This window comes from Nicotiana tabacum, chromosome 7 (assembly GCF_000715075.1).
Source record: "Nicotiana tabacum cultivar K326 chromosome 7, ASM71507v2, whole genome shotgun sequence".
Taxonomy (NCBI): Eukaryota; Viridiplantae; Streptophyta; class Magnoliopsida; order Solanales; family Solanaceae; genus Nicotiana; species Nicotiana tabacum.
Genome location: NC_134086.1, coordinates 121,373,420 through 121,400,643, shown reverse-complemented (window position 1 = coordinate 121,400,643; position 27,224 = coordinate 121,373,420). Strand labels below are relative to the sequence as shown.

The 27,224-nt window shown below is 38.3% G+C and overlaps 1 protein-coding gene across 2 annotated transcripts; it reads right to left on the bottom strand.

Moving 5' to 3' along the window:
* Window positions 1-83: 83 nt before the first annotated feature.
* Window positions 84-27,224, bottom strand: LOC107797493 (nuclear pore complex protein NUP160). Of its 2 annotated transcripts, none has more exons than XM_075217556.1 (27): window positions 26,809-27,224; window positions 25,425-25,557; window positions 25,049-25,313; window positions 24,741-24,801; window positions 23,785-23,942; window positions 22,594-22,679; window positions 20,702-20,806; window positions 20,470-20,573; window positions 19,495-19,615; window positions 12,506-12,688; window positions 12,207-12,399; window positions 11,522-12,093; window positions 8,811-8,973; window positions 7,908-8,167; window positions 7,640-7,827; window positions 6,603-6,679; window positions 6,166-6,491; window positions 5,925-5,993; window positions 5,522-5,834; window positions 5,285-5,413; window positions 4,836-4,944; window positions 4,674-4,745; window positions 4,428-4,563; window positions 4,231-4,338; window positions 2,345-2,485; window positions 746-919; window positions 84-658 (listed from the first exon to the last, which is right to left on the bottom strand). In XM_075217556.1, the coding sequence occupies exons 1-27, from the start codon at window positions 26,991-26,993 to the stop codon at window positions 617-619; spliced, it is 4,473 nt and encodes a 1,490-aa protein (XP_075073657.1). In that variant the 5' UTR covers window positions 26,994-27,224; the 3' UTR covers window positions 84-616. The 2 variants fall into 2 exon arrangements, with proteins under 2 accessions (XP_075073657.1, XP_075073658.1); XM_075217557.1 differs by having other exon boundaries at window positions 20,470-20,567.

Sequence of the window (27,224 nt, the reverse complement as noted above, 5' to 3'; positions counted from 1 at the left end):
CTTAACAGTACCAAAGGAGACAACATAATGGTCCGGAGGACACAATTTAAACCACATAAATTTTGCTAGCAGGTAGAGCTAAGTAAACTAGGAAATAAATCATTATATAAAAAAGAAACTCAAGCACTTGAACAATACATTAAATCTTTCCAAGTTAAATCTACAAAATTACACCTGATACATTCATTGACTTGGCTATAAGTGGCCGATCAGCTGCCCCAAGTTGGAATTTACGCAGCTACTCATGTTAGACTTACAACAAGAACAAATATCACCCATAACTCATTATCAACTAGGGGATATTCCAGACGAGTGCATACGCAGTTTTTTCCTGTTATCCCATGTTTTAGGGGAGGGTTGGAAAGTGTTCTAGAGGTGGTGCCTTGTATTTCAAAACACACCTTCCAATGTGAACAGTACATTTCTGCAGATGGAGTCGCCGGGAGACGTCAGTAGTACTTGGAAAACAAACTACTGTCTTCGAGTTCTTAAAAGTTTGTGTGCCACCCAAATCCAAAACTATAGACACAATCATTCTGCTTTTTTTGGGATCCCAATGGCTCCTTAATCCTGCATAGTCTATGGAAGCCAACAGATTGGAAACTGGCTGTAACGACTAGACTGCAGAAGACATCACATCATCTGAATCCACTTTAAGCTGAGGATAAAAAAACAAATGGGAGATTAATCGAAGCAGTGAAAGGAGATTCAATCTCAAAAAGCTAGTTTTAAGAGTAAAGCATACTTGTTGTAGATGGTTCACTAGAGCACCCTGTAACAACTTTTTCAGCTTTTCACTTTGATCAACCATGTGACCTATTTTGATAGATTGTTGAAGTTGATACCATAATCGCTCAATCAAAGAATATGGGAACCAAACTGCAAATGGCCTTTTACGACGAATAATATCAGCTGGTCTCTGCAGGTAATGGCAATAGATAGTGCTGTTAAGAAATGTGCACATAGCTAAGAATAGAATTGGTTGATCTTGCAATCAGTAAATAATGCATCAAGCACTTGTGTTATACTTGTATCTGATTAAAAGGCTACTAGAGATGTCTAAGAAATAAAACAGCAAACCAAACACGGGCACCAAAAAACTGGACTACTTTGAAAAACATTGAATAGCTACTAAAGACCTGCAGGAATGAAGCATGATAGCAGAATAATAATAAAATGATGTAAAGCATAAAAGAGTGCCATGACAAAGTTGCCAATACAGGCCACAAGTACACTTAACATGACATCGGCTGGACAATAAGATTCAAAATGTCCTCCATATGGTATCCAATAGGGTTTTTTCTGTTTTCATTTGGGGGTGCGGGATGGGGGTTGGTGGTAAGTGTCCAAGACTTTTGTGATGATATAAGATGCATTGGCATCACACCCCACAACTTAGGCACTGGCCAGTGCAAATATGAAGTATCAGTATCCTTCTATTTCCATGCTAGCCTGCCACAGTTGAATAATTGTAGCAGCAAAAAAGCAAACAAGTATTAATTGAAGATGGGAAAAGTCTAACACAAGCATGGACCTAACAGACAGGATAGCAGAATAAGTTATGATGGGAGATAAGTTGGAAATTGCTTAATGTAAATGGAACTGGCAGTGGCAGATTTCTTAGAGATCCTGGTTTACTTCATAGATAAAACAGAATGCAGATAATGTGAGAAAATAAGTACTACTTATTAGGGAGTTGTATAATGGTCGAGATTGACTCGGCTTTATGAGATCGAGTCAATATCGACCATCATACACCTCCCTAGCACGTACTTATTTTCTCATATTATCTGCATTCGGTTTGATCTATGAAGTAAACCAGAATCTCCAAGAAATCAACCATATGAACCATGTCCCCAACACATATCTATTGTGTTCTTGCTGTACTCAGAGACAAAACTTTGGATGTTGTCATTTACTCAACAGAGTATCAACATTAAGGAGATCTACAGATCTGTACACGTTAAAACTTCAGTTAAATTATCCACTAGATGCATTTGGTAATTTGGACATTAGGTACACAAGAATGCGGATAGACAATATACAGAATGGGTGGTTGAATAAATCCCTAAGATAGGAACCCTATCTTATTCTCTGGACTTTACTACCGTAAATAACAGAAACTATTAGGACAGAGAAGTCCTCTCAGAGAGATGATACCAGCACAATGTTCTTCAGCGTCATCGCTAAGTACAACAAATGTCTAAAAGTGGTACAGTTTTATATCGAACCTAAGCAGATGGCTTGACTGAAACAGCAGACAAATTTTCCAGAAGACAGATGAAAAAAAAACTAACAGCAGCCATTGACATTCAAATGCTTTGGAATAAGGATGAGAACTTACCAGTGATGCGAAGGATTCAATGTACTCGAGAAGCAAATTAGTCGCTTCGGTATAACGACCATAATCAATATATAGTCGAAGCAAAGAAGCAGGATTTGACTCACTTCCTGCCATTCCCCAACCACTTTTTGCTGGCACACCCTATGTCAAACACAGAATGATAAAAATAAATATCACATCCTCAACTTGACATTGAAGAATCGAGAAGATAAGCAACACATATTACATCAAATTACTAAGCAAATAAAAGCCAATTCCAAATCCTGCTGCTAAGAATGCATCAAAAAGCAATAGTAACTGCAAAATTTTATATCACACAAACTAACAACAGCGAGCTGACAACATAGCAAACTTAGGCATGATCGAAAACAAGATGCCTTATTAAGTGCCTTCTGCTTCCAAAAGGACTTGCTTGCCTCCTTTTACTATGTAATTGTAATAGGATATAACTGAATAAATTTTTAGAAGAGCCTTTCTATATTAACAGCTTCCCCAACTGCTTGAATCCATTATAAGCCATAAGTGATACTTCCACCACCTCATATTCCCAATCTTGAAAGTGTTGAAAGTGCTTTCTGAATGGAACATGTCAAGGAAATTCATGGTCCTTTACTCATATTCCCACTCGTGGAAGTGTTTTCTGAATGACACATTCAATGAAATTTGATCTCTCTTTGAAGTACTTCATGCGCCGCTATATTTTTTCATGAAAATAGAAAACAGATGAGGAATGTCATTTTTCAAGGTGGCCTCCTCACATCAAACATCAAGCCGAAACTGTACAAGTTTTAATGTTCCTTATTGAGAAGCCAATGAACCTTGGGGAGTTAAACTTGATTCTTCATGATCCCTTTTTACAAACTCATCCCATACATAGCATCCATACTTTACACTAACATCTTCCTTAATTAGTTTTTCTCCCACGCAAATCCCGATACCTCCTTTTGGAAAAGCTCAATAATAGGTCCAAACCTTTGTATAACCAACTGTCTAGTTTGACAAGAGCAGTGATCTTTCCCAACAAATCAGATGTTCTTTTTTCCCTCTCTCCATCCCATCCCAAAGAAATCCCTCAGTAATTTCTCTAGCTTATTAATGAAAAAATAATAGCAATGGTGGTTGGCTATTTTCTTGTTTTTGTGCCAGCTCATTATCTAAACGATCGTGCATACACCCTAGTACATGTTCCTCAATGCTGAGGGCACCCCCGAAGAGGAGAGGATTTCGTGATATTTCTGATAGGCTGTATTGTATTTCTAATGAGTTGTTTAACAATTGGCATGTTGAAACATAAACATAATATGATGGGGGGATTTGATTGGCCCTAACCAAGGAATCCCTCAGATATGATGCAAAACGACTTTTGTTCTCTCCTTGATGAAAGATTTCTCTATGAAAAATATGAAATAGAGTTTGAAGCGGGGGGTTATAAATATGGTCATAAAGTAAGCGCGAACGCTCAAGAGTGGTGGCCTTAACCAGAGCCACTCTCCTCGAACTTTTTGTAGATCAGCTACCAAATTCTTGTAATCTACTTTGTAAATATGGTGCCCAGCTTTTCCTTAATGCTGATGAATTGTTACCATTCTCAAAAAGAACTTCTAATTCCTTGAATTTATCACAAAGAGAAAATCCAAAATATTTTGCAAGGTCAATATTTTTACATCCTCCAGATGATAGGGCTGAAGTATACATCAACAAAGAAAAGGACGGAATAAGCATATCACACTTTATGTAGAGACTAGACGGTATGAGCAACTCTTGTCTGAAATATTTTTTGTTTTATCTTGATAAATAATCTTGTGTAATTCTTTTCCATAACACTGCTATACAGCCTTGAATATTTGGGCTTAGGCCCTCAAATTATAAAATAATGTTGTACTTACCTTGAACATTTGAACCAACCAAAGAGGCAACTCAATTTGAGGATCAGCAGCAAGAAGAGTATCAGCAACAACAGCAGGCAATTTAGCATGAAACTTTTTGTATTTTTCCTGCAATGACGTTATGGACATAAAATTGAAAGAACAGTGTATTTGCTTTAAACAGATAAAATTAGTTATGAAAGAAGGAAGATACGGACAAGATAGAGCTCAAGTGTCTCCCACTGGCTACTGCCTTTAGATTCGTGTGCAGTTGGACCAACATTAGGCGATTCATGAGCAACAATCTCATCCTGCGATAAGGTCAAAAGAAGATTGTGCATCCTCTGACCATTCCTGAGTAATAGGTACCACAAATTTAATGGTAGAACATGCTAAGAAAAACAGCTTGCATTGAGGGGAATGAGAATGATGCATATAAAAAAGCAGAATTAAGAATATCTTACCCAATGGATGGGGCTTGCAGTTCTTTTGGGCAGCATTTCAATGACAAAGCTGCAAAAACTCTTTCAAGTTCCCTGAGAGACAGCACAAGAGTTGCAAGTTAAGAAACCCAGGTATCACGGAGGCTTACTAACTTCTCTTGAAGCTACCACAAAACAACATACCTCTTCAAAGCGGACCCTTTCCAAAATTTAAGAATTACTGTAAAAGCCATGTCATGTAAGTTTGATTCAACCAAAAGGTCAATTACATCCATTGGGGGTGCCTCAATTCCTGAAAGAAGAAAAGCATTTGTTAAAGGAAAGTAGAACGAGCAAAGGGAAACTTAATTTTTGAATCTCATTGAGTTGAGACCTTCCATTTCACATAAGCTGAAGAGTGACACAATCTTCTTTGTTCGAAGCACAATTCTAAGGAAAGTTTTTCAATACGATATATGTTATCCAAAATGACATAATAGCCAGTAGCAAACAAATGAAAATACCAAGATGTAAACCAGAGAGTATCTCAAAACCCAGAGTTTCAAATTTGAAAATATTGAGTTAAGCACAAAAACAGCTAATTTAGAACTGAGAAACAAGGGAAAGGCATGTTAACTTAGCAAGAAACTTACTTGCAAAAGTCCATGTGACATTTGCCAATGACAACAAATACTCAGTTGACGTTAGAATGAACTCATTCTCAAGTTTTTCAACATCTAAGTATGACCTTTGCCTTTGAGACTGAGCACCATTACCAGGAGCTGGAAAAGGAGAAAATGGATGTGACATAACCAAACAAAAGAATGTAGTGACATTTAAAAATGAAAATGATGTTGAAAAAATCAAATAAATCTTGAAGTATAATTTACACTGTTCTTCCACGGTTATCCTAGCCTTTTTACTTGGATACATATTAGAACAAGTTTCCTCAAGTGGAGCATCAATCCAAGCATATGCAGGATGAACCAGCTGTAGAGCATTGATAGCAGCAGAAAGCCCATTTAGCCTCTCCTGCAGAATAAAAGATCGCCGTTGGGGATCTCTCACTGCACCATGGATTCTTAATTGTGCTGAATACAAGTAAATATAGCTCGCTGCTCTCCGCCAATTATGTCTCTGCATTGCAAATGCGTAGAGCAACTTGAATGGGTTTGGCTTGGCTGAAACATCAGAACGCTCAGCCTACAATTTTTTAGATTTAATGTGAGCCTTGTGAAGCTGCAAACCATGTACTGTATTAAATCACTTATAGTTCATGAAATGATTACAAACCTTCCAAGCAAGTTCTCGCTCCACCTTCTCAGATAAGCCAATAAATGGTAGCTGGCCATCGCAAAGAATCTGGATGAAAGGAAAAGTGAAGACAGCAAGCATAAGTTATCCAGTAATTATTTGCAGCATAAATGGAAAGAATCTAGTGAAAACACACATAGAAAGTAGGGAAGAGAACAGATAAAACAGAATGGTCATATAAGGCTGCAACAGAAAAGGAAAAAGACCAAGGATACAGAACCTTCACAGCTCCTCGTTCATATAGAACAATTATAAAACGCCTCAGACAAATGGTTTTGCTTTCCTCGTCTGGATTTGAAATGATTGCGCAATATGCATCATAGTAATAGTTGAGATCTAACGTGAACTGGAAGACGTTAGCCCAAAGTCTTCCCTTGACAGCAGTCGCTGATTCATCAAGAATACCAGATCCAAGAGCTTCGTCAACTTGCTCAAGTGCAGCAAGAGCAAACTGGCAGGCAGCCTCCCTCATGTTATGTTGTTCAAATATTTGCATTGCCCATTGATAGTAATGAAGCTTCCAAGCAGCAGGTGACACATGTTGAGCTAGGATACACAACAGTATGAAGTAAGATGACTTCCAAGGATCAAAGATACTGAGGAAAATGAGTGAGAGCTTCTTCTAGAATTACAAGAAGCTTCGGCGGAAAAACATACAGAAACCAAGGTGTATCCATCCTGCTTCAATTGGCAAGCTTTGCAAAGCGTTGGCAGCTCCTTCTACAGACGCAGCTCTGCAAGCATAAGCATAACCAGTACATTCACAAAAGAACCACTTCAACAAAAAGAATTATAAGTACCATTTCAAGAATATTCACAACACAGGAAATCAAGAACATGAAACTTTATACAGAAGCCATAGCAATCCAAATTGAAATAAGGCTCTAATTTTACTGTGTGAGCATGTGTCCGTGTGACATTTCTTTTATTATTTGCTTCTTCAACTTTTGGAACAAGATAAGGAACAACAAAGATGAAGAACTATTACCAAGAACTGTGAACCCAGCCACAATAAAGGAAGATGGCCGAGTGAAAAGTATATGGTTAACTATACCTTTTCACAACCAGTACATATGATGCTACCATCGAGAAGTGGACTTGAAGTTCCTTTAATTCAAACTTACAGAAGCTAGTAGACATAAAAAATATGTCCAATAAAAAGAGGAACCTAGTTAAGACTTCTTTTTATCCTTTTTGTCTGACAAGACCTGTGGAGGCTACTATAACGAATAAAAGTCTAGACTCTCGCTGTTAGACCATACTATCTATTTCCTATCTGTTCTTTTCTCAATCAAAATGCTCTCCAACAGTTTTTACAGTGATGCATCAAAGCAACTTTAATGTCTCTAACAATCCCAAATTTGTTGGGACATATTTTACCAAGCAGCAACAAGCCTCAATACAGTTACTGTCAGTATCAAAGTTACCATTTGAAATGCAGCAATCTCCTTCTGATTTTATCTCACTCTCATGCCTCAACCTTCAGTCTTCTATTTTCTTTTCAATTTGCTATGTGACCACAAATTTCTCCTTTTTCAGTCACAAAAGATCACTTTTTGATCCTCGGTATACCAGTTCTTTCCAGACTAAACACTAAATCTGACCTGCAGCTGTAAATATCTTCTTGGAGATATCCAGTTCATAGTTGTGACTGTAAAAGTAACAAGATACTTAGCATTAAAACCTACACATACCGAAAAAAGCACCGCACTGCTTCAGAAATTTTTCTTTCTTTCATTGTTCCGTGCAAACCACGTTGGCTTTGTGCAACAAAGCAACAACCAAGAAGATGCAACAGAGTGGACCACTCCCCACCATCGCTCTGAAGACTTTGGAAGATCTTCTCCTTGCGTGAATACGTATCCACCAAACCGAGTACATACTGAATGAAAGAACAAATTGTTTCAGTAAGATCTTAAGAATTATTTTGGGGAGAATAAAATGAAAATGACAGCAGCCTACCTCAACAGCATCATATTGCCCATGTCTAAGTAACACTAGAGCAAGGCCAACCGAATGACTGAAGAAAACAGACGGTTCTGCTCCTGTTCTCCCCCATATTATCCAGCTAGCAAATTCTTGTACTGAACTACTTAGACTGCTGGGATCAGGCAGATGTCTGAAAGATGGACTGCTATGACCTCCAAGTAACAGAATGAAGGCCAATGTGAATTCAGATTTACCAAGTTTCTCATTCCATGATCTCCGATCAACATTGCCATCTGAAGACATAGATAACATAAAAAACCATAGCAATCAATCTAGAAGTGCCAAAAAAGTTATCTCCAATCCACTATTACAGAAAGGGAATCTGAAAAACACAAAGAAAAAAGAAAAAAAGGCAAAACTCGAAACCTCCATGACTTGCATCCCTAGTTTTCGACTTACAATAATTAAAACATACTGCAAAAGAATAAGCAGCAGCAGTCACAAATCTTACTCGAAAAAATAGAAATTAATGACACTTTACTTATATTGCAACACTGATTAAATTTCTTTCCATTCTACCCATTCGACTCCAAGATAAGAAGCTAAAACTAAAATAATAAGTGAATCAATCCCAATTTAGTTGCAACCACCTTCCCGCTGAAGGTCTCCCTCTAGTTTTTGCATCGCTCCTCAAGATGTTACACCCTTACTGTAAAGCTCTTTTTTGCAATTTTAGACGGTGTCCACTAGTGATTAATATCCACACCGCTTTTCAGTCAAAAGATGGTCCTTCAAATTTCCATTATGACTACCAGAGCAACAGAAGAGATCATAAAAGCTTAATTGAGTCTGCTTAGATACATCAAATGACATGCAATAAGCAGCCGACCTAGGATAGTCCATAATAGCTCTTCATCACAATAGAGTGGTACATACCAAGCTGTAAAGATGAAAGTTGACTGCTGAAGTCTTCAAGAAGAGGAGATTCAGATGGTGTGGTACTGAAGAAATGGACGATATGCCACTCAGTAAGAACCTCTTGGATCATTGGAACTAACTCAATTTTAACTCTTGAAACCTCATCCTCTGACATGCCAATCTGCAAGGAGAGAACATTTGAGATTTTTTTATAGTCAAAGACAAATTGCACCAAAACCCTATTTGATACTAAAAGCGTCCAACAGCTTCATAAACATTTTTTTTAACTTCTCATTAAAGAAAATAAGAATTTCAGTATAAACACAAAAATGATGTTGTTGAATTGTTATCTTCTTTGCAGAAATATTGTAATTCGGCAGATTATTATCTAACAAAGAAAATAATCCATCCAGTTCATTATTTTTTAAGCTAAAAACACATATATGGAGCTTCAAAGACCACAATTAATTCCATCTAATTATTACTTAAGACTTCTAAAGGTATAATGTTCCACGATTATAGTGATCAGTAGTATCTAGTGTTACAAGATGAAATATACACTATGCTAGCACAAAAAGGAGATAAAGCAAACATCACAGTATACTTGTGCATATGAGCATCCCATATTTACTACTGTAAGAGCTAAGAATTGAGAAATCCAATGCATTTTCAGTACTTCTATCAGATTGAAATCATATCAAGTCTCATGAGGGATCTTTATCCACACACAAAAAAAGAGGATCAACAACCACCTATACATCACCACTTCTTTTATAAGCCCATTAATTTCCTAAAGGTAGCCTTGTTCCTTCTAACTTCTTTTCTTTGTTTTGCTTTTCCCTCACTTTACTGAATCAGACTTTAAGAGATGAAAAAAATGAGAGAGAACGGAGAAAGATAAAGCCTTATGCTACTTTGGTACGAAGATTCCTCCGAGGGCACACTTCAGACTGCTTCGTTTTCTTCTTTTTTAAATCCGTTTCGGGACAAATTTTCTTCAACTACTTCTGTCTCTCTACTTCTCTAGATATTGTTTTTCTTGTTTCTTTTCCTCAAGGTAACTCCTTGATAGTAACCAGCCTCTTCTGTTGCTACTTCTGCTTTTGGACTTCTCTTTTACACTATCTTGCTTTAAATGATACTCCATCTGTTTCAATTTATGTGACGTAGGTTGACTCGGAACGGAGCTTTAAAAACAGAGTTTTGAAACTTGTGGTCTTAAAAGCTTAAAGGGTAAAAGCTGTGCGAGGTCATACAGTGATTAAAAAAGCGCTCGCTTTCTCGCTTTGAGTGAGAAGCGATGCGAAGCGACCCGCTTCACATGGGTGAAGCGACTCAGGTATAAAAAAGCGACCGCTTCCCACTAAAAAGCGAGAAGCGACCAAGTGATGCGATGCGATGTGAAGGAAGCGACCGCTTCTTTGTTTTAAAACATACCCAGGCTATTTAATAAAAACAAAATTGTTCTGTCTTTTATTAAACAAACAGCAGCGACTAGGGTTTTAAAGCAGAGCATCTGAGAGCATTAGACTAGGGTTCTTCTTCTTCTTCTTCAACTTCAAGTTCAAATCTTCAACAGCAACAGGTATGTTCTAATTTTCCTCCTCCTCCTTCTCCTCCTCCTTCTTTCATTGTTTCAACGTCCAAATAGCATTCGCTGGCGAATTTTTTTTTTACCTTCGGTTCTTTCTCAGAATTGATGCAAATCCTTGGGTTCTTCTTTCTCTGCCTAGTTTTTAACAGAGAAAAACTGCCCTTCCTCTAATTTTTATATCCTTTACATTGAAGTATTGGACATTTGCTTACAATTACATGTGTTGTCTATGCAATATTTATTTTAATTTTTTTTTAAATTCCGCTTCACTTCAAAAAAGTGAGCGCTTCGCTTCTCGCTTTAAGCGAAATGGGGGTTGTCGCTTTTCCTCGCTTCACGCTCTTCACAACACTGGGGTCATAACATGTGTGTGGCTATAAAAGCTTCTCATTAAGAGTAAAATGGGAGCTCTAAAGTTAAATTGTTCCTAAATAGAGAAATGTGTCACTTTTTGGAATGAACTAATAAAGAAAGTGTCACATAAGTTGAAATAAAGGGAGCACTTTTTTCCTTTCCTTCTACGCCCTCAAATATGTTTTTAGTTTCAATTTTTATCTACAGAACGATTGTTCGTACATAAAAGAATGACTATTGGAATTGAAGCTTATTATCAGTAGCAAAATTGCTAAAGCAATTGAATATGAGATTGAATAATGCAATTAATTCTTTAAAGAGCTGATTAATTGATAATAATATAAGGGTTTAAAAGGGAAATCCCAATCTTCAAAAGGTTTGAGGGCTCCAGATCACTTGCTCCAAACATTTAAATCATATTAACTGATATGACCTTTTATTCAACTGGAGTGCAATTTTAAGACAGAACTATTCCAACATTTACTTCGTAAGGATATCTGCAACTTGTCCACTACACAGAATAGCAATAGCCAAAGTTTAGATAGACAAGTAGTCAACAACACCATGCACGCCCCAACTATCGGAAAGATGCGTTAGCATTCAAGAAAATGGTATTGAAACAGTAGTTTTTGATGTTTCAATATTTAATGTACTGCAAAAACAAGACAATAGAAAATGGAGCATAGAACAAGAAGTAGCAACAATTCTAGGATATTATTAACTTGTACCACACAGCCAATTATGGATATTGATGATCTCTGATAACAAAAGTAACACACACCTGACTGCTACTGTTAACCATGTAGCTTAGAAGCAAATGCACGTCCAATGCAGATTCAAACATCACTTTAGCAACCTGAGAAGTCGCCTGAACTGTAAGGGCAGTGCTGACTGTGAAGAGTCCATCAGAATCCAAGTTATGTTCATATTTTCGAGGCACGAGAAATTTCAAGTAGCTCTCAATAACATGCAAAACTCTCCCCCATTTGGTAGCTCTACTGCACAAGTTGTGTAGGGATAAAAGCATATCTATTGAGAATTTTCTGAGTCTTTTGTGGTAGGAAATTTCTTTATCCAGTGCTACATCAGTTCCAAGTTCGGATACATGGAGAGCTGCCATTGATGAGCTATATCCACTTTCTAAATTTTTAAGCAACCGTGGAATGATCTCTTCAGATGATATATTTGGTGTTCTAAGAAGCGACTCATAAAATATGGTAGGAGCTGCTTTGCTCAACTGTTGACTGAGATTACGAACACACTGCAGTATCTCTGAAAGAATTTCCCGTTCAAGATCATTATTACAGGAGTCCAACCCAGAGCTTATTACATCTCCATGTTCATCAGAAGATCCTGAGAGCATAAATTAACGAGCAATTGAATAAGGAAAATTTGCAACGACCGTACAAGAGTAAGACAAATCAAGTAAGAAAATGAGATCTCAAAAAAGAAATTGTCTGACATACCAGAAACAAGAAGCTCTATGTCCTCCAGACTACGACACATGGAGACTGAGTTTTTTCTAATAACACCCACAGCTTGTGTGGCTGAATCAATAAGCAAACCACACATTACATTCGTTCTGCACCAATTATTGAAATAGCAGGTACAAAAGGTTTTCCATCTCTGAAGTATTGAAATTGGACTATCAGCTCCCACCTTGAAAAGGGAGAAAAAAGGTACTGAATTACCCTGAAAGTTATGGAATAGAAACCTGGAAATATCAATAGAAGCACCATACAAATCCACGTGCAACTGAAAATACCTCATGTTGAATGACTGACAGAATTTCATTTTTCAGTCCATCCACAGTCAAAGAATCAAATTCGGAATCAGTGAGGTGCTTGCCAAAATCTCGTAACGTTGCCCGAAGAACATTTCTATGATAAACACCCGGAAGGAGCAACCTACGTAAGAAAACAGAAGATACAAATGGAGAAATCTGATCCTGCAGTAATTACAGAAAGAGGCGATTAACTCCTTTGGTAATATTTAGTGAAGAATATATTTCACCAAAAGTTTGATGTTAATATGTAACTAAACACGTTTTTGCCTGTCTGACAGAGAACTGAAATCGAACGATTTTAAGCAAAGTATATTTCAACTACTTCAGCAGTGATTCACACAATGTAATGACATGGCCTATGTCGTCTAAGCTGGAAGCTTTTAGAAGTTTGAGACTTTCATGTTAGGGCTACACAATAATTTTCCATCTCATGAGAAGTCAATTTCACTCCACTTAGTTAGCATCTTCAAACTCCTCAGGCGGTTTACTTAATAATCCTGTACACAAAAGGGAATAAAAAAGTAGTAACAATTTTATGCCAAAAGTTTCCATTGTGGAACCTAAATCGAAAAGGGCAATATCCAATAACATGCACTATTGGAATATCTAAGCAGTATGCTGCAGTACCAACTATACTACATATTCTTACAGATAGTATATCCTCAACTTTGAATCAATGACATGATTAAGAATTCATGGAATTTAGAATGTGGCAAGCAAATTTTTCCCAATTCATTGATAACTTCTTCACCTAGGGTAAATAGTGTTATGGCACCATCTCCTACAACATAAATGACAGACTTTTGCGAGAACTAGAGTTAAGTATACTTTTTATAGGCAAATGTTTTGATAGCTCAAGATGCAAGAGCTAATTATTCTAAAAACTCATCCACTGAGTTATCTGTCGAAGTCAAAAGCAAGAGTACTTCTTGATCAAGAAAGAAGATGCCTAGATTGTTTTTCTAGTCAGTTGCACTTCAAGCATTTATTAATCCGGAGCAAAAGTAGCCCAAGCTAAAAAGTACTTGAGTGGCAAAACTAGAAAGACAGGTTCTCAACAAACTTTAGTTTAGCACTTAATTTTTTTTTTCTTGGGTTAGTTTTGCTAGCTTATTCTAATAGATCATGAGATTATTCATTTGTATATGCTTAGCTTAGGAATCAAAAGATGTTCTCAACTTTGCCAAAAAAAACAATAGGGGAGCAATTTCAGTGAAATATCATTTATGATCAAATCTCTTACTGAATCAATTACACAAGAGTATGCACAGCTCAGCATGAAAGCAGTTCTATAGCACCTCAAGAGAATCTTCAGGTTATACCAATGTTAAAGTGAGCAGCTTACACACGTGACTCATAAAAGTAGTATTCCATTCACGCAAAAGTAAGCCTAAGTGACTCATTAATACTCAAACAATACCACCAAGCTGGTTAGCAGCTGCAGCACTGTCAACCGGTTTCACAACCCCCCCACCCCCCTGCCCCGGGATAGCAGAGAAACTAAACAAAAATATAAATAAAATAACAATCAGAAACTCAAAGATAAAAAAAGGGGTATAGGTTCTCTTCTTTTTGGTATATGGCTTGTACACGGGTTTTCTCCCATTTATGGGAGGAAAATAGCTCACTAGCCATAATTGTTAGAGATAGATATGTAGTTGTCCCACATTGGAATAGGTGTAGTATGCCCTTTGTATAGAGTAGCTATAAATTAGCACATCTTGTATTGCATTAGACACACAATATCAATATATCATATTTTCTCCCGTGCCTTCTCACATGGTATCAGAGCAATCGTGAGAGATTTATGGTTGTGCATAAATTCCAGCGACTCCGGGAAGGAAAATCAGTTGACCGGAAACCTTTTTCTTGCAGGTTTGCCGCAAGTAAAAAAAAAAAAAGCCACTTTTCGTCAGTGGTGTGCAAAAACCAACACCACCACGAAGTAGATCGGGCTCCGGCGACCAACCCATAAAAACAATCTCCATCAGAATACCCTCCACGCGCCGCCACTAGCCATCGGTCTTCCGGCGAAGTTCTGACGTCGTGTGGGCCACCTTCCGGCCATTTTTTGGCGACGACTCTTCAGGACAAATTGTTCCTCTTGCAATTCCGAGCCTACCCATCCAGGTTACACCAAATTCCGACAACTTTTATATTTTTCCGGCGTGAATAGTGCTTTCAAAAGTGGACTTCCGGCCATTTTTTGAAAACGTTTCTTCAAAACAGTTGGGTCATCTGGTAATTCCGATCCTACCCCTACTGTTTTTATTTCATTCCGATCACTTTGAATTTTCCCGGCAGCTACAGTACTATTCCGACTGCTACAGTATTTCCTTATTCTGTTTCACTGTTCCTTACTCTGTTTCAATGGATTACATTTGATTATTTCGATAATTTAGTAATAATTTGCAACGATGTCTTTGGGAATTGATGCTTTTGGGTCTAAAAACATGAGTTCTGGAAGCTCTAGTGTTATGATTACTTCAGAATCTTTAATGGGAGGTTCAAACTACTTAGCTTGGGCTTCATCTGTCGAGTTGTGGTGTAAAGGTCAAGGTGTTCAAGATCATCTAATTAAATAGTCTAGTGAAGGAGATGAAAAGGCGATAGAGCTTTGGGCAAAGATTGATGCTCAATTATGTAACATCTTGTGGCGTTCTATTGATTGGAGTTGATGCATTTGTTTCGTCCATTCCAGACATGTTATTTGGTTTGGGCAAAGGCTCGTACCTTATACACTAATGACATATCTCGCTTCTATGATGTGATATCACGGATGACAAACTTAAAGAACCAAGAATTAGATATGTCTACTTACTTGGGTCAAGTACAAGCAGTCATGGAGGAATTTGAGACATTAATGCCAGTTTCTGCTAGTGTGGCAAAACAACAAGAGCAACGACAAAAGTTGTTTCTAGTTCTTACACTCGCTGGACTTCCTAATGATCTTGATTCAGTGCGAGACCAGATTTTGGCTTGTCCAACTGTTCCCACAGTTGATGAATTATTCTCTCGATTACTCCGCCTTGCTGCAGCACCAAGTCACCCAGTGATCTCATCACAAATACTTGATTCCTCTGTTCTCGCATCGTAGACAGTGGATGTTCAGGCGTCTCAAACTATAGAGAACAGAGGAGGATGAGGTCGTTTTGGGAGATCTAGACCCGAAGTGTTCTTATTGTCACAAACTTGGACACACTCGTGAAATGTGCTATTCCTTACATGATCGTGCACCCAAAAATGCTTACGTTGCTCAGACCGAGACTACATATAACCAAGGTTTTTCTGTATCTAAAGAAGAATATAATGAGCTCCTTCAGTATCGAGCAAGCAGACATCTCCACAAGTAGCCTCAGTTGCCCAGAATGATACTCTTGTTGCTGGTAATTCTTTTGCTTGTGTTTCCCAGTTTAGTACTCTTGGACCATGGGCCATGACTCAGGCGCTTCTGATCACATCTCTGGTAATAAATCACTTTTGTCAAATATTGTATATTCACAGTCTCTTCCCACTGTTACTTTAGCCAATGGATGTCAAACTAAGACACAAGGAGTTGGACAAGCTAACCCATTGTCTTCTATCACCCTACATTCCGTTCTTTATGTACCTGGTTGTCCTTTTAGTCTTGCATCTGTTAGTCGTTTGACTCGTGCCCTCCATTGTGGTATATATTTTACTGATGATTCTTTTATTATGTATGACCACAATACGGGACATACAATTGGTACAGGACGTGAATCAGAAGGCCTTTACTACCTTAATTCACTCAGTCCTTCCACAACATGTCTAGTTACCGATCCTCCGGACCTAATCCACTGTCGTTTAGGACATCCAAGTTTATCCAAACTTCAGAAAATGGTGCCTAGTTTATCCAGTTTGTCTACATTAGATTGTGAGTCGTGTCAGCTTGGGAAACATACCCGAGCTTCCTTTCCGCGTAGTGTTGAGAGTCATGCAGAGTCTGTTTTCTCCTTGGTTCATTCTGATATATGGGGTCCTAGTAGAGTCAGTTCAACCTTGGGATTTTGTTATTTTGTTAGTTTCATTGATGATTACTCAAGATGTACTTGGCTTTTCTTAATGAAAGATCGTTCTGAGTTATTCTCTATATTTCAGAGTTTTTGTGCTGAAATAAAAAATCAATTTGGTGTCTTTATTCGCATTTTTCGCAGTGACAATGCTTTAGAATATGTATCTTCTCAGTTTCAGCAGTTTATGACTTCTCATGGAATTATTCATCAGACATCTTGTCCTTATACCCCTCAGCAAAATGGGGTTGCATAGAGAAAGAATAAGCACCTTATTAAGACTGCTCGCACACTTCTAATTGAATCTCGTGTTCCGTTGCGTTTTTGGGGTGATGCAGTTCTCACAACTTGTTATTTGGTTAATAGGATGCCTTCATCTCCCATCAAGGATCAAATTCCGCATACATATTGTTTCCCCAGTCAGCCTTATACCCTCTTCCACCTCGTGTTTTTGGGAGCACATGTTTTGTTCATAACTTAGCCCCTAGGAAAGATAAGTTAGCTCCTCGTGCTCTCAAGTGTGTCTTCCTTGGCTATTCTCGTGTTCAGACGGGATATCGTTGTTATTCACCTGATCTTCGTAGGTACCTTATGTCAGCTGACGTCACATTTTTTGAGTCTAAACCTTTCTTTGCTTCTGCTGACCACCATGATATATTTGAAGTCTTACTTATACCGACCTTTGAGGAGTTTCCTATAGCTCCTCCTCCACCTTCGAACACAGAGGTTTCACCCATACTAACTATTGAAGAGTCTAATGTTGTTCCTCCTAGTTCCCTAGTCACAGGAACACCACTCTTGACTTATCATCATCGTTTGCGCCCTACATCAGGCCCAACTGGTTCTCGTCCTGCACCTGACCCTGCTCCTACTGCGGACCTTGCTCCTAGTACACCGATTGCACTTCGAAAAGGTATACGGACCACACTTAACCCTAATCCTCATTATGTTGGTTTGAGTTATCATCGTCAGTCATCTCCCCATTATGCTTTTATATCTTCTTTGTCCTCGATTTCCATCCCTAAGTCTACAGGTGAAACGTTGTCTCATCCAGGATGGCGACAGGCTATGAGTGACGAGATGTCTGCTTTACATACAAGTGGTACTTGGGAGCTTGTTCTTCTTCCTTTAGGTAAATCTACTGTTGGTTGTCGTTGGTTTTATGCAGTCAAAGTTGGTCCCGATGGCCAGATTGATCGACTTAAGGCCCGTCTTGTTGCCAAAGGATATACTCAGATATTTGGGCTCGATTACAGTGATACCTTCTCTCCTGTGGCTAAAGTGGCATCAGTCCGCCTTTTTCTATCTATGGTTGCGGTTCGTCATTGGCCCCTCTATCAGCTGGACATTAAGAATGTCTTTCTTCACGGTGATCTTGAGGATGAGGTTTATATAGAGCAACCACCTGGTTTTGTTGCTCAGGGGGAGTCTCGTGGCCTTGTATGTCGCTTGCGTCGGTCACTTTATGGTCTTAAGCAATCTCCTCGAGCCTGGTTTGGTAAGTTCAACACGGTTATCAAGGAGTTTGGCATGACTCGTAGTGAAGCTGATCACTCTATGTTTTATCGGCACTCTGCTTCAAGTCTATGTATTTATCTGGTAGTCTATGTTGATGATATTGTTATTACTGGCAATGATTAGGATGGTATTACTAATCTGAAGAAGCATCTTTTCCAGCATTTTCAAACTAAGGATCTAGGCAGATTGAAGTACTTTCTAGGTATTGAGGTTGCTCAATCTAGCTCAGGTATTGTTATTTCTCAAAGGAAATATGCTTTAGACATTCTTGAGGAGACAGGGATGATAGGTTGCAGACCTGTTGACACTCCGATGGATCCGAATTCTAAACTTCTGCCAGGACAGGGGGAGTCGCTTAGCGATCCTGCAAGCTATAGGCGGCTGGTTGGTATATTAAATTATCTCACAGTGACTAGACCCGACATTTCTTATCCTGTGAGTGTTGTAAGTCAGTTTATGAATTCTCCCTGTGATAGTCATTGGGATGCAGTCGTCCGCATTATCCGATATATAAAATCGGCTCCAGGCAAAGGATTATTGTTTGAGAATCGAGGTCATGAGCAGATCGTTGGGTACTCAAATGCTGATTGGGCAGGATCATCTTCTGATAGATGTTCTACGTCTGGATATTGTGTTTTAGTAGGAGGAAATTTGATGTCCTGGAAAAGCAAGAAACAGAATGTAGTTGTTCGGTCTAGTGCAGAAGCAGAATATTGAGCAATGGCTATGGCAACATGTGAACTAGTCTGGACCAAATAATTGCTCAAGGAGTTGAACTTTGGTGAAATCAGTCAGATGGAACTTGTGTGCGATAATCAAGCTGCCCTTCATATTGCATCAAATTCGGTGTTTCATGAGAAAACTAAACACATTGAGATTGATTGTCACTTCGTAAGAGAGAAGATATTTTCAGGAGATATTACTACGAAGTTTGTGAGGTCGAATGATCAACTTGCACATATTTTCACCAAGTCCCTCACTGGTCCTCGCATTGGTTATATATATAACAAGCTCGGTACATATGATTTGTATGCTCCGGCTTGAGGGGGAGTGTTAGATATAGATATGTAGTTGTCCCACATCGGAATAGGTGTAGTATGCCATTTATATAGAGTAGCTATAAATTAGCACATCTTGTATTGCATTAAACACACAATATCAATATATCATATTTTCTCCCTACCTTCTCACAATAATATTGATGCTTAATCTGACATGTCAATAACATTAATTGACGACATCAAGATACTGCAGAACCTTTAAAGTTGAGCCGCAATGTTTATACAGCAAAAAAAAAATCAAAAGAAGTTTACCAAATTGGGGAGGAAAAGGCAAATGACTATGTAAACAAATGGAACATATCAACAAGGAGAGACAACAAGAAATAGAAAAGATACTAAAGCAGCATGTATAGAGTACCTTTAAAGATGACAAAACTGTGTGACAAAGCCAAAGCAGATCATCTGAAGAATTTTCAGAGCCTTGAAACAGCTGCTCAGCAACAAATGTATTCTGTAAAGAATAGCAATAAGCTAATTCCCTGACAAACAAATTCAGACTATTAGTTGCCCTCGAGACAAGATGCAGAGTATATAAATCCAAACAAAGAATAAATACAACACTTAAGTACTTTGCCCCAACTACCAATACAGTCTAAATTGCCAAAAACATTGAATGCAGCAGAAAATGAAAAGGAACCAGCATGTGTCTTTATTAACGCCAAAGAAACAATGAATGCGCGCCTCTCTACCCCCAAGGGGGTAAGGGTAAGGTCTGCGTACACACTACCCTCCCCAGACCCCACTAGTGAGATTTCACTGGGTCGTTGTTGTTGTTGTTGTAAACAATGAATGCGTGGAAGAAGATGATAATCCTAAGAGAAAAAGTAAAAACTATAATCACTTCAGTAACTGATCCTTCTTCTCCCAACAGCCCCATCCCAAAAAGAATCGGCTCTTTTATGCAAAAATAATGAGCAGTCTTTGCACATAAAATCTAATGAAATGGTGAGAGACACAAAATCAACACAACGCTGAGCACCATTTCTTCCTAAGGAATCCATAAAACTGCTCAACTGATGACAAACTCCTCACCTACCGAAGACACCCAATCATCTACCAGTTAAAACATAATCATCAACAAAAGACACCCAATCATCTACTCGTCAAAATATATAATGAGACAGATCATGCTAACAACAACAACAACAACAACAACGACCCAGTATAATCCCACAAGTGGGGTCTGGGGAGGGTAATATGTACGCAGACCTTACCCCTACCCCGAAGGGTAGAGAGGCTGTTTCCAGGAGACCCTCGGCTCAAAAAAGCAAAAGACAGATCATGCTAAGAAAGATATAAAATACTATTTCACACCAGTCATCATAAAACTTACTCTTTCCTATTTTGACAAAACAACTCCTTCATGACCAATCCATTTTCGCTGAGTATCCACAGCTTATTTGGAGTAAGTTTTACATCAATGACTTCACCCTGAGGCTAGCCAAAAAACAGTAATCAAACATAGCTAGCAGTAACGATTCCCTAAATAGTGAATACTTAGATTAATCACGATATCTAAAGCAAGCTGCTCTTTGTCAAAAAAAGAACCTACAAAAAACTGTTACCTCTTCCAATGAGATGCTTTTTGTTGAAGGATCCAGTAACAAGTTAATTCTGTCTCCAGTACTGAAATAAAGGCTATACAAAGAGATCATCGCTGTGCCAACTTCCTTAAATAACCCAAAGAAATAAGTCAAAGTTAAAGCTAAAGTTATACGCATACAAAGGGCAAAAAGTAAAAATCCAACAATTGAGCACATAGCAAGTCAATCAAAACCACTGTGGCCATACTGAACAATCTGCATTCGAAACATCCAATATTGAGAAGCTAAAAAGAGTGGAATACACTAAAGAAAACTTACAAGAAACAAGAATCAGGCCTAGTTATGATGAGCAAGTACAAACCTAATAAGTCATTGGACTGGTTGATGAATGATGACGTTATGAATGGTGAGAATGCCAGAGAAATCAGCTGGAACGTATGGGAACAAATTCTATTTATAGGTGGTGGGAGCCACCTCTAAGCCATATGGTCCATCTAAATCCTCTATCACCTAGTGATCATCTAGCCAAGACCATTTAAATTCCTTTAAAAACCCTTACACAACTTGAGCAACAGGTGTAGCATTTCTAACACCATTCGTGTGTAATCCATTTCTAAGGTTTACATGTGGACTTGGTTTTTCTTTTTATGCTGCCTTTTACTATTGCTTTTTTTAATTATAACAATTATTATTATTATTATTATTTCTGCAAGTACAGAGAGAGGGGATTCAACAGGAATAGGCTTTGAATATGAGGAGAGAGATAAGGCTCAACAAGCTAATGAGTAGGCCTGGAGCAATATTAGTGGCTCGATAGGTTGAATTGAGAAAGAGAGAAAACTCCAGAGCAGCTCTATGGATTGAGTTGAGAGAGAAACATAGAGCAACAGCACATGAATATTGAAAGCACTGTGCAAACGGCCTCAGCAAAGATTGGCTTTGATACCATTTAAAAGAATCTGAGCATTCAACCCAAAACCTTAAGACAATGGTGGAGTAGCCAAAGGCCAAAGACCATTTAAACTCCTTTGGAAACCCTTAAGACAACCAATGAGGGACAAAGGTAGCAATCTCCAACAACAACCAACTAATTTCAAGCTACTTGTTACTTGTCAGTCAAAACTAAGCAAATATAGAGCTCATGACGACTACCAAATAATTTCACATTGACAAAAGGTTACATCAGGTATTAGCTGCGAAAAAACTAGGCATTCCTTTATTAACTACCATTGGAAATGATGGAACTCCTCTAAATTCATCTACAACTGTTAAAAAGTTTAAGGAAACAAGATACATGTTGTGGTATTACGGTAGAAGACACCTAAATACTTTTTTCCAGATGATATAGCAATTTACAAAAGGAGCGGCTATTTTTGGCTAAATGAAAATATTTGTGGTGCATGAGCAATCTCAACACTGTAATCAAGGATGACAATATAGCTACAAGAAACTAACTTACTAAATGAATGAACATTGTGTGGCCAAAATGGTGACTATGCACCAAATCAGAGCAAAGATACTGAAAAGAATTGAAGGCAGACCCCCCTACAACCCAAGAAGTAGAGATGAACAATTCAGTTTCCACGAGAAAAAGAAAAATAACATCAAGTGCACAAATCACAATATCGTCTTCTTATTTTACTAATCAAGCACATATCTGATGTAAGTTGGAGGTTATTGCAGAATTATACGTGCTATGAGATTCGCCAAATAAAGAAATGACAAGCACAAAGTAATAAGGCAAGTATAAGACAGGAAAAAAGAGTGTTATCTTACTTAGAGTAGCTCTTTGCAACATATTTTTCCCGACATATCTACACTACTACGCAGAAAATACCCAACAGATACAAAAGAAAGTACAAAGAAAAATGAAAATCTACAGAAAGACATGAATAAACTAGGGATGCACTTACCGAATCATCTTTTCGTAGTACTGCCAGAGGAATTGCATCAGGATTGTTGTGGTCGCTTCCCACCCATATCCTTACAGAACTAGAGCCTACATGCAAAATGAAGTAAAGAAAATCTTATATAAATCTGCAAGCATTGCCAGGAACCCTTTCTAATAATGAAAAAAATGGAGTGACTGTTCCAAATAAATATTAAATAGCATCATGTTCGCAATTTGGAATGAAGGGACCTTATCCTTTAAACAGCTTCCTGTTCCTCTCCCTCCAGATTCTCCACATTATAGCACATAAACTGGTTGAGAATTTAGAGACAAAAAACTTCTAATCACTATGGCTTCACTTGGATGTCCATAAAGTAGCTAGAAAAACTATTTCTTGGAAAATTTGCGATAATTTGAAGGAAAAGGAACAAATTTTTCTTGTATGTGCTTTTTGGAAGGAAAGGAAGGTCTAAAATAAGAAAAAATTGACCTCCCTTCAAGAACCCTGAAAGTTGTGCAAGGCTTAGCTGGGAGTGAAGTCTTCTTGTGGGAAGGTTTTGGCACTTCTCACATAGCTTGCTTGCTTATCAAACACAAAAGGAGCAAAGTTAAGTTTCCTACACCTCATTTTGCTTTCTTTACAAAGAAATATACCTAACGGAGTATTGACACGTAAATGGATACCGGCAGATCGTCAGTACATTTATTCTTAAACCTCACAGTAATGACTACAAATTAACATATTCTTTGATAGGTCATCCAAAATAAAACCCTACTCCGTTGAGTATATACAGTAATTTTTCCTACTAAAGGTAGTCTATACATGCCTTCCCATAGATTGACACCACGGATGGGACGCGAGACGCATCCCCTACGCCCTTGCCCAAAAAAGAAAAATTTGATCTTATATCAAGGATTCATGCAAAGGCTCCCCCCCCCCCCAAAACAACTGGAATGAAGACAGACACAGTTTTGCCAAGATAGAACTTATGGGCAATGAGATGCACGCCTTAGTGCCCTGCTTACACTAAAGCGCAGCCTAAGTGATTGAGCTTCTTTGAGCTTCAGGGCTTAAGCGCGCCTCAAATGAATCTTTGGTAACACTGGACAGAAAAAATCCAAATGCTTAGGCAAGAACTTGTTCACAAGAGCAACTGAATAATCAGTTCAAATAGAAAAAATAATGGAAATGCAAAAAAAAGGTATAAATTGCCTGCAGATGGTGAAACACTCAAAGAATGACTGAAAATTCTGGAATGATTTGAAAGGTCCCACACACGTAAGCTTCCATCAGAGTGAAGCACAAATAGAAGCTTTTTCTGGTGGAACTCTGATACTACTAGATCCTGCACTGCTGCAATCGACCTGCCCCTGGAAATAGAGACAAGGTAAAAGGGGGGGAAACAAGAGTGCATAAGACAACTGATAAACGGTAAGAAATAGCAAATCATAGTCAAAATATGTTGTGTAGATTGTAGAAAAATATAGTCATTAGCTGGATTGGCTCACTTCTCTTGGGGGTTTTTTTGGTGGGGGTTTGGTGGGGGAGGGGGGTTCCACATGCTTCGTATGCATGGGCATCAAATGCTATTTTTCAAGTAAAGCCATTAGTTTCAGTATGTAAAGTTCTAGAAGTCATCAAAATCCAAAGCATTGATTTACAGCATCTCTTGTTACCCACCTGGAGACATTTTAGTTCCTCTCTAATTTTGTCTCACATATTGCTCCAACACACTTTTTTGCCCAATATATGAGAGGGAGGACTGATAACTTTAAGGAATAGAGTTATGTTATCTAATCATTAAGCAATTAAGCTATGTTATCTTACTTCGCTACTAAGCCCTATAGTCTGAGTGAAAATAATAGTAGGGCCCATGTTAATTACGTACTTGCTTATGATTTAATTGTACAAGTAGTTTTTATAATTGATTTTTTGCTAATTTTAGAGTTATTTAGGTTAAATATTGATTGGAATTCCAAGAAATTTATGTCTTTACAGTTTGTTTGTAGTTACAAGACAAAACTGAAAACTTCAGTTGAAGCTGAAGCATTCAAAGAGCTCAAGAGTTGCAATTTCCAGCAAGTAGCTGCAGCCTAAGCCCTTGAAGCTGCAGTACAAGACGAGAAGGCCATGTCTAACTACATTTCTTGATATGAAATAGTAAATACCTTGACAAAACGCCCCACAAACGACCAAGACCACCATCATCACGCAGCTCCTGCACAAAGCCTATCAAGTTACAAAGTGTCAGCATGGACAGGAGAAAAGAGATGAGATCAAAGCGTAAGTGCAACAAGATCGTAAAAAGTAAAACATCTAGCTGCCACTCCTATGTTAAAGTAACTGTAGTAACAAGATAAAAGGACAAGAGAATCCATATTTCAAAACATAAAGTACAGCCAAAATGCAAAAGTTCCATAGCCAAAACACATTCAAAAGACATAAAATGAAAATTGAAGGGAAAATGTACAAGGACCTGGAGCTCGGTGGTCAAGGATGCCAAGCTGGAAGCATCCAACAGATCCATCACTTCTTCCAACTACCATCAATTCTGCTATTCCTGCCACTGCTGTTGTTGCTCCTTGATGAGGATGGGTCAGAGTGTTGAACTCAACAAAGTCATCGGATTGCAAGCGGGAGCTAGATACATAATTGGAGATGTTTTCAAGTCTAATAAGATAAGCAACCCCAGATACTGTCATGGCATGAAGCAGATACGGTCTGACAGAAGAAAATGTCATCTGCAAGAACCAAGAGAGCATCAACAATTGTTAAAGGTCCAAGAAAATCTTTGCCAACCATTAAAACAAACAAGACTATTATCAGCACAAAGCCAGCAAAAAACGGCATACTTCATTTTTGCAGATCAGCGCAAATGGAAAAAGTGCTTCTGGGAATACAATTTGCAATCCAGTTTTGGGGAACTCCTTATAACCACAGAACTCCATTATTTCCAGCACATTTGGCTGACTTCTGCAAATTTTCCTGTAGCAGCAGAATTCAGCAGTTATAGTTAGTCTGTGCAAGAAGAATACCAGGGTCATCAAACCAATATGCTACAGCGAACACATCAAGGAAGAAAGCATGTCGAATAACGACCAGACAAGACGGATATGTGAAAAGAATAAAATGAGATGTTCTTAACTCCTACTACAAAAGCAGGCAAAGCTCAAGTACAATTGGGGGCTGATCAGAGAGAAGCTCCATCACTATTTATTTTTCTAATAACACTATTTAATAATTTAATTTCTTTATCTTCTTAACACAAGGATGAAGGAACTACATAACATCCCTCACCCAGGAAAATGAAAAGAAAACTCCACATACAACAATTTTGCAGAGGAGTCGTACTCATCCATGCTAATGTATCTCTGGAAAATTAATAACTGAATTTTTCAATCATCAAGTTTATCTGAGGTCTTAGGTCTATCCCACGGTTGACATAGCTCATGTCACACAAGACAGGTCCTCTAGCGTTTTTTTTAATATGTTAGATCCTCAAAGACTTCCGGCCCTTCCCTGGACCCCGCGCATAGCAGGAGCTTAGTGCACCGGGCTTCCCTTTAGGTCCTCAAACACAAACAAAACTTTTATCCCTCCTCGACAGGTCCTCTAGCGTTTTTTTAATATGTTAGATCCTCAAAGACTTCCGGCCCTTCCCTGGACCCCGCGCATAGCAGGAGCTTAGTGCACCGGGCTTCCCTTTAGGTCCTCAAACACAAACAAAACTTTTATCCCTCCTCTCTATCCATGTTGGAAACCCACTGTGCATCAGGCTAGGCTCAAAATACACCAATTGGATCACACAAATATGAGTTCCAATTACAAGTATGAAAGAAATTTCTTCGAATAAGCTAAAACAAGATTGACTGTTTCATCATTCAATACAATCACTCGTCTTTTTAACATCACACACAGGCACACACCACCTCAATAGACACTCAAAACGGCACAATTGCATGCACATGACATGCATAAATTAACTTATATTTTAACAACATACGGGCTCCACTATTTCAATCCACACTCGAAAGGGTGCACCTGCATACATATGAATTGCATAGATCACTTGACACACTTTATATTTTAAATCCACTCCGGAAGGTACACTTATGTGCAAAAGAAATAAAACTACATTAGAAAAGAATGCACACATTCAATTATTCCAATCCACACTCAAAAGGGTAAACTTGTAATCATATTTGTAAGTTAAGACGAAGAGCATAAGGAGTGTACCAAGTGAAATAGGCGGGAGGATTTCCAATGATGGAGCAAGAACCCACATCTCTTGTAAGAGAAGTTGGAGAAGAAGCGGAAGCGGAAGTGGAAGTAGAAGAGGGAAGGGAGAGTTGAACGAACTTGACCGAATCGCTGCCAATAATGGGAACTTCCATACCTGCTAAACGCGACCTACTTTCCATTGTTGCTGTGAAGCGTACGAAATTGATAAATGGGGTTTTGGGATATTGATAACCGTACCAATTCTTGGGTTGAAGAGAACTGAAAAGTGCCGCAGGAGACTGACTGGAGGTTTTTGGTACTGGATTTTAGTGGAGCGCCGGAGGAGGGAAATTTTAGGGAAGTTTTCTTTAATAAGAAATCATTTGCAGTCCTTCGGTTCATAAGAAAAGAAAAATAATCCCGCATACGAT